Genomic DNA, 17433 nt, shown 5'->3' on the forward strand with positions numbered 1-17433 from the left:
TCACTGAGCACCTCCATCAGCTCAGACCTCTGACTGTGGGAGAGCTCAGGGTTAAACTCTGCAGACTCCAGGGACTCCATATACTGAGCCCCAGCCCCCACATCTAGTAACACATCAGCCTCCCCCTCTTCAGGTATGCTACAGACAGGTAAGACACAAGTCTCCCTGTCATGATGAGCCTTCAACATATTGACATGAAATACTTTGCGATGCTTTGCAGGTTCATCTAGAGTCACCACATAGTTAACATCATTTAGCAGCTTGTGCACAGTGTATGGTTCCTCCCATGCGGCCTGTAGTTTGTTCTGTAACATAGGGACCAACACCCAAACCTTTTGCCCCTCTTCATAGGCCCTCAGTCTGGCATTACGGTCATACCAGACCTTCTGGTTGATTTGGGCCTGGGTTGCATTCTCATGGGCAAGGTTGCTTAGTTTTTGCATTCTGTCCCGGAGTCGCAGTACATATTCAACCACTGGGACTCCTGTAGTGTTGGGATCACCCTCCCAACAGTCCTTAATCAAGTCCAGGGGTACTCTGACCCTCCACCCATAAACCAGTTCGAAGGGGGAGAATCCTATGGAGTCCTGGGGTACCTCTCAGTACGCAAACAACAGATGAGGAAGGAAACGCTCCCAGTCCCTTACTTCAGTCTCCACCAGCATTTTCAGCATTTGTTTTAATGTCCCGTTGAAACGTTCACAGAGTCCATTTGTTTGGGGATGATAAGCGCTGGCACCTGTATTTTTTCGCAGAGACTCTCCATCAAGTTGGACATGAATTGGGTTCCCTGATCGGTTAACATCTCCCTGGGAAAACCCACACGAGAAAACACAGTCAGTAAAGCATCCGCCACCTTGTCCGCTTGGATGGAGGATAGTGCCACAGCCTCTGGATATCGTGTAGCATAGTCCACCACTGTGAAGATATACTTTTTGCCCGAGCTGCTAGGTATTGCAAGTGGCCCTATTATATCCACAGCCACTCGCTGGAATGGCTCATCAATCACTGGCAGGGGTATCAATGGGGCTTTCTGTATAGTCCCAGACTTTCCGACCCTCTGACACACTACACAGGATCGACAGTAGTTGGCTACATCCATCCCCATCTTTGGTCAATAAAAGTTATGAGCAAGGCGAGCTTTAGTTTTTTGTACTCCAAGGTGTCCGGCCAGAGGAATTTCATGAGCAATTCTCAATAATTGTTCCCTAAACAGATAAGGAACCATCAGTCGCTTTTCACAGTCCCAATGTTCTGTGTTATCAATGGGGAGAGTCTCTTTATACCGTCTGCCCTGCTCCCAGTAGATTCTCTCTTTGTCAGAAGCAGTAGGGGGTTGGTCAGCAAGACATCGGAGCTTCTCCAGACTGGCATCTGTCAGCAGGGCCTCCTGGAAGCTCAGGCTGTCAGTCTGCAGGCCCTGGCCTAGTGTGAACACCAGTCTCTGGTCAGAAGCAGAGTCCTCTGGGTCTGTGGTCAGGGACCTCGGTGGATCTGGCATGTGAGGGGGCTCCTGGGCCAGAGGAGGGCCCTCCTGTTCTGGCAGTTCTATCTGAGACTCATCCTCTAGTCTCTGGGGTTGAGTCTGAGCCGCAGCCTGACTCCGGGTCACAGCGGCCACATACGTACAGTCCTGCACATGGGTACATTTTCCCTCTCAGCACAGGGTCTCAGGTGGGACATGGGCTTCCACCTTCTCAGTAGCATTTACGTTCAGTGGAGGAATATAGTGGAACACCATCCTTCCCAGTTCGGTGCCTAGCAGCACATTGGTGGGAATAGCCTCCGATACTCACACTTCCCTTACTCCCTTCCCTTCTCCCCAGTCCAGATACACACGGGCCATGGGCACGCTCGCTGCTCACAATTAAAGAGTAGGCATTGCAGGCGGAGCAAGGGACTATACAGGGTGATGCTACCCAGCCCAGCCTCATCTCATCTCAACTCGGATTGAGTGATAATGAGGAGGAGGAGGAGAACATGGTCAGTCGTCCTCTTGGTGAGAACAGGGAAGTCTTGGCTGTTGGCAGTCTGGCACACATGGCCGACTTTATGTTCTGCTGCTTTTACCTTTACCATCGCGTTGTACGCCTTTTAGGCATTACAGAAAACTTGCATGGCACGAGAGAATTCGTGGAGACAGAGGTTTGAGGTTCTGATTAAGGAGGATGTCAGTCTTAGATCAGTTGCAGAACGGAGGGTACAGGAGGGGTGATACACAGAAATGAGGGATGAGATATAGGCTGGTGCAGAAATGAGGACAGCTTGGTGGGTGAGAGAGATGAGTTCATTGTATATTGTAGTGATTGTTTAACCTAACCAGTGCAATGACTGGCACAGGGTAGAGGCGTTGGTGAAGCGGCTTGATAGAAATATGACCCTGGCTGCTGCACTCAGAAGGGATTGGAGAGGAGACAGTTTGTTTAGAGGGAAACCGATTAGAAGAGAGTTGTAGTAGTGAATAAGAGCGACAGTAAGAGTTTTTGCAGTATCAAAGGTGAGAAAAGTTTGAATTCTGGAGAAGTTTTTAAGGTGCAGGTGACATGAGCGAGTGAGTGATTTTCCACATTGAATAACGGAAAGTTGTGTCAAATATGACTCCAAGACAGCAGACGTGCCGAGTGGGAGTTATGGTGGCACCACGTAAATTGCAAGGAAATTGCAAAGTCAAGTGTAGGTAGATTAGCAAAAGCCAGATATAGGGAAGTTAGTAGATAATAATAATAATGGGAAGGACAATTCAAATAAATTCTATATTCTAGAATATTAACTGTCTTATCTGAAATTCTTTTACGGGTGAGGTATCGTAGTATGGACAGCGTATTACACCGATCCAGACAGGTATTATTGCCTTATACTGCGTGCTGCAGAAAATTTTTTACAGTCTATTCTATTCCCTATCGATAACGCTGTTAGATGCATTTGCAATAAGGACAGGTGATTCTAGATGGTATCACCAGCTCCAGATGAGTGTTCATTCTGGTTGCATAAATGTCTTCACAGTCCATAACTTTATTTTTTTTATTTCTTTTGCCTTATATACAAGTCAATACGCTGGAAAGAATGTTTCTTAACATTTTTCCTATTTTAGCTTGTTTTTTGCATGTTTTTTTTGTCAGTCCATAAAAGTGGCGTAATACTCAGGCAAAATTGTTCACAGATAAGCTATTTGTCAGCGGCCAACTGTGAATAGGTTTGAATGCACAATGGAGAGTAATATTTGACACACTCACAAAAATTGCTGGATTATTAGGGCAGTCATGTGGGATCACGTCTGATGACCACTAGTGATGAACGAGCACTAAAATGCTTGGGTACTTGTTGCTCATGTCGAGCACATTGGAATTCTCAAGTGCTCTACCCGAGCAACGAGCCCAATGCAAGTCTATGGGAAACTCGAGCATTTTTCCAGCGGACCCCACCCCAGCAGTCTGCAGAGGGCCAAAAAATTGCCCAAATCGATGGGAATAGTGCTCAAATGACATGCTCAAACAGCATGAGGAAGACCCCCGGAAGCATCTCTGACTCCCTGGTCACTGCTGTGAACAATGTTGTAGATTATTATGGCACTTTTACGGACTCACAATAAAACATACAAAAACGAAGCCAAAATGGATTTTCCTGGGAAAAATGTTAAGGAACATCCTTTCCAGGGTAATGACTTGTATATAAGGTAAAATAAATAACCAAAAACAAAAATGCTCCTCCACACCTTGGGCTATGTTCACACGTAGCATTTTTTATGTATTTTTGCACTTCTGCATTGCTTTCAACGGTGAAAAAATGCATTCACAGGTAAATGTAATTTTAACATTTTACAACCTTATCTGGCCATGTGGTGTGCGAGACATGATCAGACACATCCTGTTTCATTTGTGAAGGAGGGACTCTGAAAGTCACAATACCTATTTTATAGGGCCATCAGGGGGTCCTTATTATTCTTAAAGGGCCAGCAGTAAGCACTTGCTATTGTTAGAGAGCCATCAGCCGGCTATGCTTTGTTGTTCCCAGTATTAACGAGTGGGTCTCCTATACTGTTATTGCATATGCGGTGAGTACAATGGCTGCCAAAATTAGCGAAAAACCCCAATAACAATTTAAAGACACATAGAGGTGGGCCTCAGTAATGACATGTTTCCATTAGAAAAGAGTTGGTCTACCATACTGTTCTTACGTTTGCAGTGACTGCAACGGCTGCCAAAAATTTTGAGGCACTCCAATGCTCCTTGCAAGAGACGTAGAGGAGGGCCTCCTGAAAATAATGTTCCCATTATTAGGAAGTGGGTCTCCCATACTATGTGCTTATGCAGTGAATGCAACGGCTGCCAAAAATTAGGAGGAACTCCAATGCCCCTTGCAAGAGACGTAGAGGAGGGCCTTCTGAAAAAAATGTTCCTATTATTAAGAATTGGGTCCCCCATACTGTTTGCCTATGCAATGAATGCAATGGCTGCCAAAAATTTGGAGGCACTCCAATGCCGCTTGCAATAGACGTAGAGGAGGGACTCCTGAAAAAAATGTTCCTATTATTAGGAAGTGGGTCTCCCATACTGTTTGCCTATGCAGTGAATGCAACGGCTGCTAAAAATTTGGAGGCACCCCAATGCCCCTTGCAAGAGACGTAGATATGGTGATATGGTAGATATGGTGGTATAGGATAAGGATGAGGATAAGGAGGAGGACAAGATCAAATAGACAAAATCAGGAAGCGTATACCAATGTCTGGGTGTGAAGACAGAGATGCATCGGAAGAGAGTTAGACCTCCCAAAAAAAAAGACACTGGATTTGAGTTTATGTTATGCTGCTATCATTCACTGGTGTTGAGAAGTCTGGCCCAATCCAGCCCTTTTTTATTTTTATAATAGTCAGCCTGTCAGCATTTTCAGTTGACAGGCGGATGCGCCTATCGGTTATAATTCCACCAGCGGCACTAAAGAAACGCTCTGAAAAAATTCTAGCAGCAGGACAGGCCAGGACCTCCAAAGTTTAGAGAGCCAGTTCATGCCATGTGTCCAGCTTGGATGCCCAATATTTATAAGGCACAGAGGAATCACGGAGGATGTTGGTACGGTCGGCAAGGTAGTCCCTCAGCATCTTCCCAAACTTTTCTCTCCTTGTGAGAGTACCCGGCGCTTCAAGGCCTGTGCGATGGTAGGGTCTGAGGAAATGGTCCCGGAACTTTGACAGTGTTCCCCTGCCTCTGCTGCATTGGATGCGTCTCTCTCTCACCTGTACTCCTTGGTTATCCAACGAACTGGGATCTTTGCCTCCAGCGTTTTCAGATGGGAATTTTTTTAATAATTCGGCAACAAGGGCCTTCTGGAACTGCTCCAATTTAATTGGCCTGTCCGGTTTGGGAATAAGAGACAAAAAGCTTTCCTTGTAACGTGGGACTAGAAGTGTCACCTAGTAATTAGTGTTGAGCCACCCTCGCAGTGTTCGGGTTCGGTTCGGTTCGTCGAACACCGGGATGTTCGAGGAACTGTTCGTCGAACTGTTTGTCGAACACTTTAGAACACCGTTAAAACCAATGGCAGGCAAACAAAAACACATAGAAACACATAGAAAACACCTTCAAAGGTGTCCAAAAACTGACAAACTGCTCAGAAGACGCTCTCTTTAAAAAAGCCGTCCGGCAATTCAGCAGTGGCATACACCGGTACCCGACAATTTAGACAAGAAGGAATAGAGCATCACACATAGATTAGATAAATAGAAACATGTCAGTCACATATATAAGAAGTACAGTGACAGTGTTGATTACTGTACTTGTCATTTAGTGTTAAAATAAAGGATTTATTAAAAAAAAAATTGGCGTGGAGTTCCCTGTAATTTTAGTCTCTAGCGGAGGTTAAGTAGACGGCTGGGGCAGATGTTTGAAGCCTGGGAAGGGGGTAATAACCATAGAGCTTCCCAGGCTACTAATATCAGCCCCAGCTGAATACCTAGCCTTTACTAGCTATTAAAATGGGGGACCCCCCCAAAAAAAATAACGTGGGGTCCCCCCTATTTTAATAGCTAGCAAAGGCTAGGCAGACAGCTGGGGGCTGATATTAATAGCCCAGGAAGGGTGCCTTGAATATTGGCCCCCTCCCAGGCTAGAAACACCAGCCATCAGCCATCCCAGAAATGGCGCATCCATAGGATGCACCGATTCTGGCACTTAGCCTCACTCTTCCCACTGCCCTGTAGCGGTGGCAGTGGGGTAATAGGGCTGGGGTTGATATCAGCTTATAATGCCAGCTGACATCAAGCCCAGGTTAGTAATGGAGAGGCGTCTATTAGACACCCCCATTACTAACCCCATAGTCAAAGTTAAAAAAAAACACAAACACCCAGAATAAAGTCCTTTAATTGAAATAAAGACACAATTCTTTATTGTTCTAAATTAAACCATACTTACCATCACGCCCATTCCAGCTGAAGCCAATGTCTTCTGCAATAAAAGTAAAATAATAAAGTAACATCATCCTTACATTTCGATGGTTCCCAGGACAGCTCCAGCACTGCTACATCGAGATGACAGGCTGGACCGCAGCAGAACACTGCCATCCAGCCTGTCATCCCGCAGACACTGAGAAGCGCAGGCATGCTTGCGCTCCTCAGTGTCTGGCTGTGACGGCATAAAGATGAGCCGAGGTCATGTCCAATGAACTCAGCTCACCTCATGCTCGTCACTGACAGCGTGGGAAAATTCTCCTGCACTCAGCGCTTCAGCGTGAGAATTTTCCCACGCTGTCAGTGACGTGCATGAGGTGAGCTCATGTCCAATGAACTCAGCTCACCTATGGATGCGCCATTTCTGGGGCGGCTGACGGCTGGTGTTTCTAGCCTGGGAGGAGGCCAATATTCATGGCACCCTTCCTGGGCTATTAATATCAGCCCCCAGCTGTCTGCCTAGCCTTTGCTTGCTATTAAAATAGGGGGGACCCCACATCATTTTTTTTGGGGGGTCCCCCATTTTAATAGCTAGTAAAGACTAGGTATTCAGCTGGGGGCTGATATTGGTAGCCTGGGAAGCTCCATGGGTATTACCCCCTTCCTAGGCTTCAAACATCTGCCCCAGCCATCTGCTTAACCTTCGCTAGAGACTAAAATTATGGGGAACCCCATGCCAATTTTTTTTTTAATAAATCCTTTATTTTAACACTAAATGACAAGTACAGTAACCAACACTGTCACTGTACTTCTTATATATGTGACTGACATGTTTCTATCTATCTAATCTATGTGTGATGCTCTATTCCTTCTTGTCTAAATTGTCGGGTACCGGTGTATGCCGCTGCTGAATTGCCGGCCGGCTTTTTTAAAGAGATCGTCTTCTGAGCAGTTTGTCAGCTTTTGGACACCTTTGAAGGTGTTTTCTATGTGTTTCTATGTGTTTTTGTTTGCCTGCCATTGGTTTTAATGGTGTTCGACGGTGTTCTAAGGTGTTCGACGAACAGTTCGACGAACAGTTCCTCGAACATCCCGGTGTATAACGAACCGAACCCGAACACTACGGGGGTGGCTCAACACTAGTAATGACTGTCACTCAAAATTTGGACAACGCGAGGGTCACGGGAAAGGCAGCGTAACATAAACTCAGCCATGTGGGCCAGATCGCTAATAGGCAAGACTTCCAAGTGCTCACCAAGAGGACGACTGACCATGCTCTCCTCCTCATCCTCCTCTTTCTCCTCCTTGTCCTCAGGCCATCCACACTGAATAGACGGTATGACGGTTGTGCTGGTAATATTGTCTATAGCGCAGGAAACTTGCTCCTATTCTACTTCCTCCTCCTCTTCCTCATTGTCACCCAATCCACCTTTGGGATGAGATGAGGCTTGGCTGTGTGTAATCACCATGTATGGTTCCTTGCTCCATCTCATCGTGCTGAGCCTGCAACGCATCCTCTTTGATTGTGAGCAGAGAGCGTTTCAGAAGACAGAGAAGCGGGGTGGTGAAGCAAATTATGGCGTCATCGCCACTCACTATCTTGGTGGAGTCCTCAAAGATTTGGAGGATGGTACAGATGTCTGACATCCATGTCCACTCCTGAGGTCTTAGGTGTAGAGTCTGACCTGAATACCGATGGCAGTGTTGATTCTGGTAGTCAACAACTGCCCTCTTCTGCTCACAAATCCTTCCCAGCATCTGCAATGTAGAGTTCCAAAGCATTTCACACTAGTTGGAAGGTGGAAGCTGCAAACGCTGCTGAAGCATGCCAAGGGCTGCGGAAGCTGTAGGTGACTTTCTAAAATGGGCACACATGCATGGTTCGTGTGTGAGCCCGCCTAGCTTCAGAGCCGCCACCAGGTTCCGGCTATTGTCACACATGATCATGCCTGGCTGTAGAGTCAGCGGTGTCAGCCACAGATCTGCCAACTGTTTCAGAGCTATCCACAACTCTTCAGCATTGTGCGCTTTGTCACCTAAGCGTATTAGCTTCAGCATAGCATGTTGCTGCTTGGCCAAGGCAATGCTGAAGTGCTTCCAGCTGGTAACTGATGTAATTTTGGAGACAGAGGCTGAAGAGGAAGAGGAGGAGATGCAGGAGCTGTAGAATGTGATTGACTCAGGGCCGGTAATCCTCGGCACTGGGAGGACGTGTTCCGTCCCAGTGTGCCGTCAGCGAGTTGTACTGTCCCTGCCCACAAGCACTTGTCTATGTGTCCTTGGTTAGGTGTACTTTCCCAGTAACTGCAATGTTGAGGGTACGGCTAATGTTGTGGAACGCGTGCTCGTTTAATGCAGGGACAACACACACCGGGAGAAATAGAGATGGCTGGGGACCGAGTACCGAGGGACGGCCGCCGCCATTAGGTTGCAGAAAGCTTCCATCTCCAAGAGCCTAAAAGGCAACATTTCGATTTTCAAGCATGTGCGAATTTCTTAGTGTGGCCTGTGGGCCGATGGCTGCGTATTTGCGCTTGCGTTCCAAGGACAGGGGTAGGGACAACTGAACGCTGTACTAAGACAAGGACGTGGACCTTCTTGCTGATGGTGCTAGTTGAGAGTGTGCAACACATGCGCCATTGACAGGGGATTGGCGTGCAAGCACAACAGCGGAAGAAGCAGTGGTGTCACCCACAGACACTGTTTCTGGACCCTGAGTTTTGGCCCACTTAATCAGGTGCTTTGCTGCCATGTGCCTGATCAGGCTGCTAGTTTCGGAGGATGAGGGTGAGCAATATGTGGTCCAGACTCACGGCTTCTGAGACTTGACCGTATCTGGAAGCATTATCTGCTATCCAATCAACAACCTTTTGACACTGCTCTGTGTTTATTAGTGGTGTTCTGCAGTCCCCTAGTAATTGGGACAGGAAGGTCGAGCGACAAGATGTGGGTGTTTGTTATGGCACAATTTCAGCTTGCCCACGGCCTCAGCCTCTGCATGCACCATCACCATCACATCCATTTTCCAGTCCCTTGCCACGCACCTTGCCCATTTTAAATGGAGGACAATATTTTATACATTCACTACAAATGGCTGGATTTGAACCACAGTTATATGTGATACGTCTGACAGACAAACATGGTTTTAAATAGCTGGTAGCCTGTAGGTTGCTATTCTTCACAGTGACCTTGTGTGAATAGCTTTACTGACACATTGCAACAAAATGGAAATAGAAGCCATAAATGGCTGACTTTGGAATGCAGTTATATTTGATGCGCTTGATGGAGAACCACGGCTTTAAATAGCGGGCATGTAGTTTACTAATAGCATTGTTCACAGCGACCTCTTGTGAATAGCTTCACCGACACACTGCAACAAAATGGAAATGGAAGCCAGAAATGGCAGATTTTGGAACGCAGTTATATGTGATAAGTCTGACAACTCTGCATGTTTCCGGGATAGACTGTGACGAGCCTAGTGTCACCAGGTCTTATATAGACCCGAGGACGCTTTGCAGCCAGCCAATCACTGTAATGCCACAACCAACATGGCTACGGCAATACAATGCATGGCAGACAATCCCTGCATGTTCATTGGCTCTCTAAAGAGCGCCAAATATGCAGGGTGGGTACCCCAGCTCCCAATTGAGCAACCCGAAAATAACAGCCGAGAGCCGAGCTTGTCGAGCAGGGTGATGCTCGGGCGAGTAGTGGCAAGCATGCTCGCTCATCTCTAGTCCCCACCTCTAATTTCCAGAGAAACGTGGTCAATGCCACTTACTAAAAGTCCCTTTAGTATTACAATTATGGACTTTTAAAAATTTGTCTGGGATAATTTTCAATTTATCAGAATCTTGACAGGTGGATGCGTTTTTGATGTGTTCCTGGACACATATTTTAAAGGGTCTTGTAGTCATGCCTATGCAGATAAGGCTGCAAGGACTACTGGCGTGATAAATAACGGTCTCTGTATCACATGTGATATGGTTGACGATCTTGAAGGTTTTATTTGTTTTACAGTTTAAAAATTCTGTGGTTTTAAAGATGTATTTATAAGTAGAACATTCTCTTCAGGGGAAGTAACCCCAAAGAGATAGCGACCCTCAGGGGGAATGTAGAGGTTGCCGGTCAACATGTCTCCAAGGGTATGAAATCTCCACCATGTGACAAGGGGGACACTTAGTAAGTTGTTTCTGAAGATCCCTATCGGTAAGGAGAATGGACCAATCTTTAGAAAGAATATTTTTAATTGCTGACCAGTTTGCATTAAAGATGGTAATAAACCTAAGTGTCAAATTTTTATGTTTTTTTTTGAGTTAAATAGAAGGGTCTGTCTATCTATATTTTTTTCTCGAAAGAATCCTTTTCTCACATCGTGACTATTGTAGCCCTTTTATGGAACCTACGGGTAAGATCTTAAGCTTGGTCAAAGAACTTTTGATCATTATAGCAAATCCTACCAGCTCTCAAAAACTGACTATTGATTGTTTGAGCTGTGGAGAGTGCGAAGAGGTAGAATCATTTGTAATGCACATGTTGTTGGCTGTATTATACAGCTATCACCTGCCTGTAACAGCTCAGATCAGAGCCAACCCTCTCACTTGGAGTCTATCAAAGACTTCCATCTCGTCTATCAAAGGCTTCCATCTCAACCCAGAAACAAACATATACCTCTAAATAATATCTAAAGATCCCATCAAATCAAAGAAGTCAACCTACAGTGTACAAGAAGGAGCAATACAATCCAGAGTGTAAAACTACATCAAATATTATTAATAGATATGAAAATACATTGTAATTAGAACACAATAGGAGACCCATTGATTTAACAAAATCCATACATGATAGAGGACATAGATACAGAAAACAGAAAGGCCATATGCCCTGTAATAACCACATATATTAAAGAATGACCAATATGCAGATATGTAGAGGAGGCCATATAGATATATACCACATAGCTACAAAGTTATAATATAATAATTCTATGGCCAACCATGTCCATATTCCATATAGTATAAAATCACATATTACACTATAAACAGACATATAATATATACCTAAAATAGATGGCTAGATACTCTCACATAATGTAAATATTGTGTCTCATATCCCTATTAATATAAGTTACATGTGGTCACACCTCAAATTTTATTTTCCAAAAATCTTACTATATACTGCAAATACCAAAGGATCAAATAATCAAACTATCACAAGTTCGAGTCATCTAGGTGGACTCAAAAAATGTCTAAGAAAAGATATTTTTTAACTTTGCTTTAAAATATGTTAAAAACCAAGAGGTTTACATCATCTCCCTTTTCTTATTTCAAAAAAATAAAAATGCATAAAAAATAAACATATTTGGTTTCACCACATCTGATCTAACAAAATATAAAAACGATTAACCCATATAAAAAAATGAAACCATAGAATCGTTGTTCTTTTACTCATTGCACCTCTCCAAAACATGTAGTAAAATGTCATCAAATGTATCACAAAATGGTATCACTAAAAACTAGAACTGACGGCACAAAAAAGAAGCTTTCACACAACTCCAACCCAAAAAAAAAAAGTTATGGAGTTTAGAGAATGAGACCAAAACATTTTTTTTTTCTGTAAGATTTTTCAAGTTTTTCGTGGCATAATACGATCCAAAGAATGCCATTATTGAAAATTACACCTCATTCCTCATAAAAAAAAACAATGGTCGTTCAGCTAGGACAATTACAAAGGCTATGAGTACAAACGTTGGAAGTCAATGGAAAAGGATTACATAGTCATTGCTTATGTTCCTTCGCGAAACCATTGTAAGTCACAGATCTTCTTAGACAAGGTCAGATTTATGAAATTACCTTCAGACAAAACAACAATTACTGAAGGTGTATTTTCGAGTATGAAATTCCTCGAATAGTTTTGGGAGAGACTGAAATTTGACCCTAGAGAATAAAGGTAAAGCTTTGATACCTTAGACAGCAAACAAGGATATACTATTCTCTAAGAGAATAAAATATTCATTACATGAAAACTCCATTTCAATGGCAGATGATTGACAACCTTCTAGTGCAATGAAAAGATCCACATATAGTATTAATTCATTTTATTTTGTGGTGGGGGTGGGTTGAAATGGGGGGTATAAAAAAGCAATTCCGCCTCCACATTTTAGATTCTTAGTTTATACTACTAACAGTTTGATATACATAATAATATATGAGCTGAATCATCAAGATGTTCTACACACAAACGTGGATGAAGAAAGTGTATGCTAGAGTAAGATTGTATTAACAGGTGTGTGCATCCTAAGTAATTTGCTGCATTTCTAAGCTGAAGCCTGCCACTGCAAGAAATTTACTACAGTTTGGAGAACATTTCAGCTATAGTTTCAGTCATTTTTTTATTTGCTGGCTGCGCTTGGCAAAGTCCCCTCCTGACTAATCTCGACCAACTATTCGAAAAGTTGGCAGATGTGTCTTGGACTGGCATAAAAATGTCAACGCTTGGAAATTGTTTGCACAACTACAAGGTGCACAAAAAAAAATACATCTCTATGCCAGAATTCTGGAGAGAACTGTTTAATGAATTGTGACCATAATTTTTAAGGCTAGAAATAAGAAAAGTTCAGCCTGTTTTTTTTTTGTAATGTTGATCCAGAAGAAGGTGAAAATCTTTAGAAGACTAAAGGTAATTTTTCTTTTCTTAGAGAAAAAAAATCCTTCAAAAATTGCAATTTGAATCAATTGCTGGATGAACAAATCATCTTTAGTTAATTAATAATCTTATATTGTAATAGTATTAAAATCAAGAAATGCAACTAGACTCTTATTAAATTCTTTAGAATTTGCTAAGACAAATTCCGAGTTCCATAATGTGACTCTAGAATTTCTTTCTTTGTTGGTGTATAAACTGCCTTTGTCTAGATGTTGTGGATGCCCCTTTGTTATAGTTATACTCATATTCTATTTTACTCATTAATATATCACATTATACTTATTTTTGCTATTTCTATTGATGCTCTATCTCTATGATAGGGTCATCCATGTATCACCAATGGGCGTGCAACTCTGGCTACTTGCACTGAATCATTTGTAAGCCAACTGTGTCCTTCAGACTCCATCTAGCTTTGACTATAAAGTATGTCTCATGCCAAGCCTATAGGACAACACTGTCAATAACTAACTATACAATTTCTTTGAAATATTACATAATAATGCCAACATACATTACAAAGTGATGACTGGACTTTACTGATATCATTTTGTTACTTTTTTCCTCAGGAATGCATTCACTATGTATGTAGGACAAGACACCATCGTGCCAAAACCTGACCCAACTGTGTCGATAGGACAAAGATACGGATTAAGCGTTCTCGATGTGTCAAAAATTAACAAGCTATATAATTGTAGTAAGCATCCAAGATTAAGCAAAGACATTTACTTTATTTTTCTGTCCAATTAGCCAAATGCAACGAATTTTCTAAAAAAAGTCAAATTTCACAATTATTTTTTGGGGTCTTTTTTTTCACCATGTTCACTATACAGTAAAACTGACCTAACAATATGATTCTCCAGGTCAGTATAATGATACAGATATCAAAGATGTATTTTTTTTTTTTTTATAAAAAAAAAAGGTGAAAAAAAACCCCGGAAATTTTGAAAAAAAAAATTTTTTTGCTTGTGTCACCATTTTCCGAGATCCGTAATGTTTTCACAGCTTATTTTTTGCACCCTGTGCTGATGTTTTTATTGATACCATGATAGTAGCACCATGATCGCCTATTATTGCACTTTATTCCAGTGTTGCGATGACCAAAGAACTGAAATTCTGGCGTTTCTATTTTTTTTTCCATTACTCTGTTTACCGATTGGATTCATTTATATCATATTTTGATGACTCTGACTTTTACTGATGCAGCAATACCAAATATGTGAGTTTTATTTACTTTAATTGAGGAGATGATGGTGATTTGAACTTTTATTTTTTGTTATTTTTTTCAGATTTTTTTAAAATATTATTTTTTCACTGTTTTACTGTTCTTGTTAATCCACGGTTAGGGACTAGTGTTGAGCATTCCGATACTGAAATATCGGGTATCGGAGTTCCGATACTGAGCTCCGATACTTTTAGAATATCGAATACTGGAATCGGAAGTTCCCATAATGCCTGCGCTCTGCAGTGTCTCTGAAGGATGACAAGCTGGATGGCAGCGCTCAGCTTACTGTACTTGTCATTTAATGTTAAAGGATTTATTAAAAAAAATATTAGTGTTTTCATGCACCGTCTCTTTAAAAAAGCCGGCCGACAATTCAGCATCGGTACCCGACAATATAGAATAGAAAGAATAGAGCATCACACATAGATTAGATAGATAGAAACATGTCAGTCACATATATAATAAGTACAGTGACAGTGTTGATTACTGTACTTGTCATTTAGTGTTAAAATAAAGGATTTATTAAAAAAAAAATTGGCGTGGGGTTCCCCGTAATTTTAGTCTCTAGCGGAGGTTAAGCAGACGGCTGGGGCAGATGTTTGAAGCCTGGGAAGGGGGTAATAGCCACGGAGCTTCCCAGGCTACTAATATCAGCCCCCAGCTGAATACCTAGCCTTTACTAGCTATTAAAATGGGGGACCCCCCAAAAAATGACGTGGGGTCCCCCCTATTTTAATAGCTATCAAAGGCTAGGCAGACAGCTGGGGGCTGATATTAATAGCCCAGGAAGGGTGCCATGAATATTGGCCCCCTCCCAGGCTAGAAACACCAGCCGTCAGCCGCCCCAGAAATGGCGCATCCATAGGATGCGCCAATTCTGGCACTTAGCCTCGCTCTTCCCACTGCCCTGTAGCGGTGGCAGTGGGGTAATAGGGCTGGGGTTGATGTCAGCTTATAATGCCAGCTGACATCAAGCCCAGGTTAGTAATGGAGAGGCGTCTATAAGACACCCCCATTACTAACCCCATAGTCAAAGGTAAAAAAAAAACACAAACACCCAGAATAAAGTCCTATAATTGAAATAAAGACACAATTCTTTAATGTTCTAAATGAAACCATACTTACCATCACGCCCATTCCAGCTGAAGCCAATGTCTTCTGCAATAAAAGTAAAATAATAAAGCAACCTCATCCTTACCTTTCCATGGTTCCCATGACGGCTCCAGCTCTGCTTCCCACGCTGTCAGTGACGTGCATGAGGTGAGCCGAGTTCATTGGACGTGACCTCGGCTCATCTTGATGCCGTCACAGCCAGACACTGCGCAAGCATGCCTGCACTTCTCAGTGTCTGCGGCACGGCAAGCTGGATGGCAGCTTTCGGCTGCGATCCAGCCTGTCATGTGAATGTAGCAGAGCTGGAGCCATCCTGGGAACCATGGAAAGGTAAGGATGAGGTTGCTTTATTATTTTACTTTTATTGCAGAAGACATTGGCTTCAGCTGGAATGGGCGTGACAGTAAGTATGGTTTCATTTAGAACATTAAAGAATTGTGTGTTTATTTCAATTAAAGGACTTTATTCTGGGAGTTTGTGTTTTTTTTTAACTTTGACTATGGGGTTAGTAATGGGGGTGTTTTATAGACGCCTCTCCATTACTAACCTGGGCTTGATGTCAGCTGGCATTATAAGCTGACATCAACCCCAGCCCTATCACCCCACTGCCACCGCTACAGGGCAGTGGGAAGAGCGAGGCTAAGTGCCAGAATTGGCGCATCCTATGGATGCGCCATTTCTGGGGCGGCTGACGGCTGGTGTTTCTAGCCTGGGAGGGGGCCAATATTCATGGCACACTTTCTGGGCTATTAATATCAGCCCCCAGCTGTCTGCCTAGCCTTTGATAGCTATTAAAATAGGGGGGACCCCACGTCATTTTTTTGGGTGTCCCCCATTTTAATAGCTAGTAAAGGCTAGGTATTCAGCTGGGGGCTGATATTAGTAGCCTGGGAAGCTCCGTGGGTATTACCCCCTTCCCAGGCTTCAAACATCTGCCCCAGCCGTCAGCTTAACCTCTGCTACAGACTAAAATTACGGGGACCCCCACGCCAATTTTTTTTTTAATAAATCCTTTATTTTAACACTAAATGACAAGTACAGTAATCAACACTATCACTGTACTTCTTATATATGTGACTGACATGTTTCTATCTTTCTAATCTATGTGTGATGCTCTATTCTTTCTGTTCTAAATTGTCGGGTACCGATGCTGAATTGCCGGCCGGCTTTTTTAAAGAGACGGTGCATGAAAACACTATTATTTTTTTTCATTAATCCTTTACACTAAATGACAAGTACAGTAAGCAACACTGTCACTGTACTTCTTATATGTGTGACTGACATGTTTCTATCTATCTAATCTATGTGTGATGCTCTATCTTTCTGTTCTAAATTGCCGGGTACTGGTGTATGCCGCTGCTGAATTTCCAGCTTTTCATGTAATATATTCTACATTATTCTTAGTTGTTTTCCTTCATGTAGAATTAACCTACAAGGAAAGAAAGGGTTTATTTTCATTCCGATATTTGTGTCCCATTGACTTGCATTGGTTTCCGGTATCGGAATCAACGATATCCGATATTTTTTGGGTATCGGTCCGATCCAATCCGATCCGATATTTCCCGATATCGGAAGGTATCGCTCAACACTGTTAGGGACTTGAAGCTGTGATCATCTGATCGCTTTTACTATACATAGTACATGGCAATGGTACAGTACTGCTATGTACAACGAAATTCATGGTCTACGATCAATGTCAGCTATAGGCTGGCTTTCACAGGAGAACCGTCATGACAAGCTCGGAGGTCTTCAGCAATCCCCTGCTGTCATGAAAACCCATCGGCACCCCGTGATCACATTATGGGCACGCCAATGGGTGCATAGAGTGACGCAACCCCCTGCCAGCGTGCATTAAATGCTGCTGTCAGAGATTGACAGCGGCACTTAACAGGTTAACATTTACGAGCGCAGCTCTGCCTGTGGCTGTAAGGCTGTGTGCCCACTATGCATTTTTTAAGAGTTTCTGCAGCGGCAATTCCAACGCTTAAAAAACGCTTGGTAGAAGGTCTGCCAT

The 17433-nt window shown here is 43.1% G+C and overlaps 1 protein-coding gene across 1 annotated transcript in view; it reads left to right on the forward strand.

Moving 5' to 3' along the window:
* The window catches only part of LOC141152664 (embryonic protein UVS.2-like), an 83625-nt gene that overhangs the window by 32643 nt on the left and 33549 nt on the right, over positions 1-17433 (forward strand). The window contains exon 8 of the mRNA XM_073637221.1: positions 13651-13778. Coding sequence (XP_073493322.1) covers positions 13651-13778 — 128 coding nt within the window. The remainder of the gene's footprint in view (positions 1-13650; positions 13779-17433) is intronic.

Source organism: Phyllobates terribilis, unplaced genomic scaffold (assembly GCF_046119375.1).
Source record: "Phyllobates terribilis strain yellow unplaced genomic scaffold, ASM4611937v1 Scaffold_6__1_contigs__length_29720123, whole genome shotgun sequence".
In the NCBI taxonomy this organism is placed as follows: domain Eukaryota; kingdom Metazoa; phylum Chordata; class Amphibia; order Anura; family Dendrobatidae; genus Phyllobates; species Phyllobates terribilis.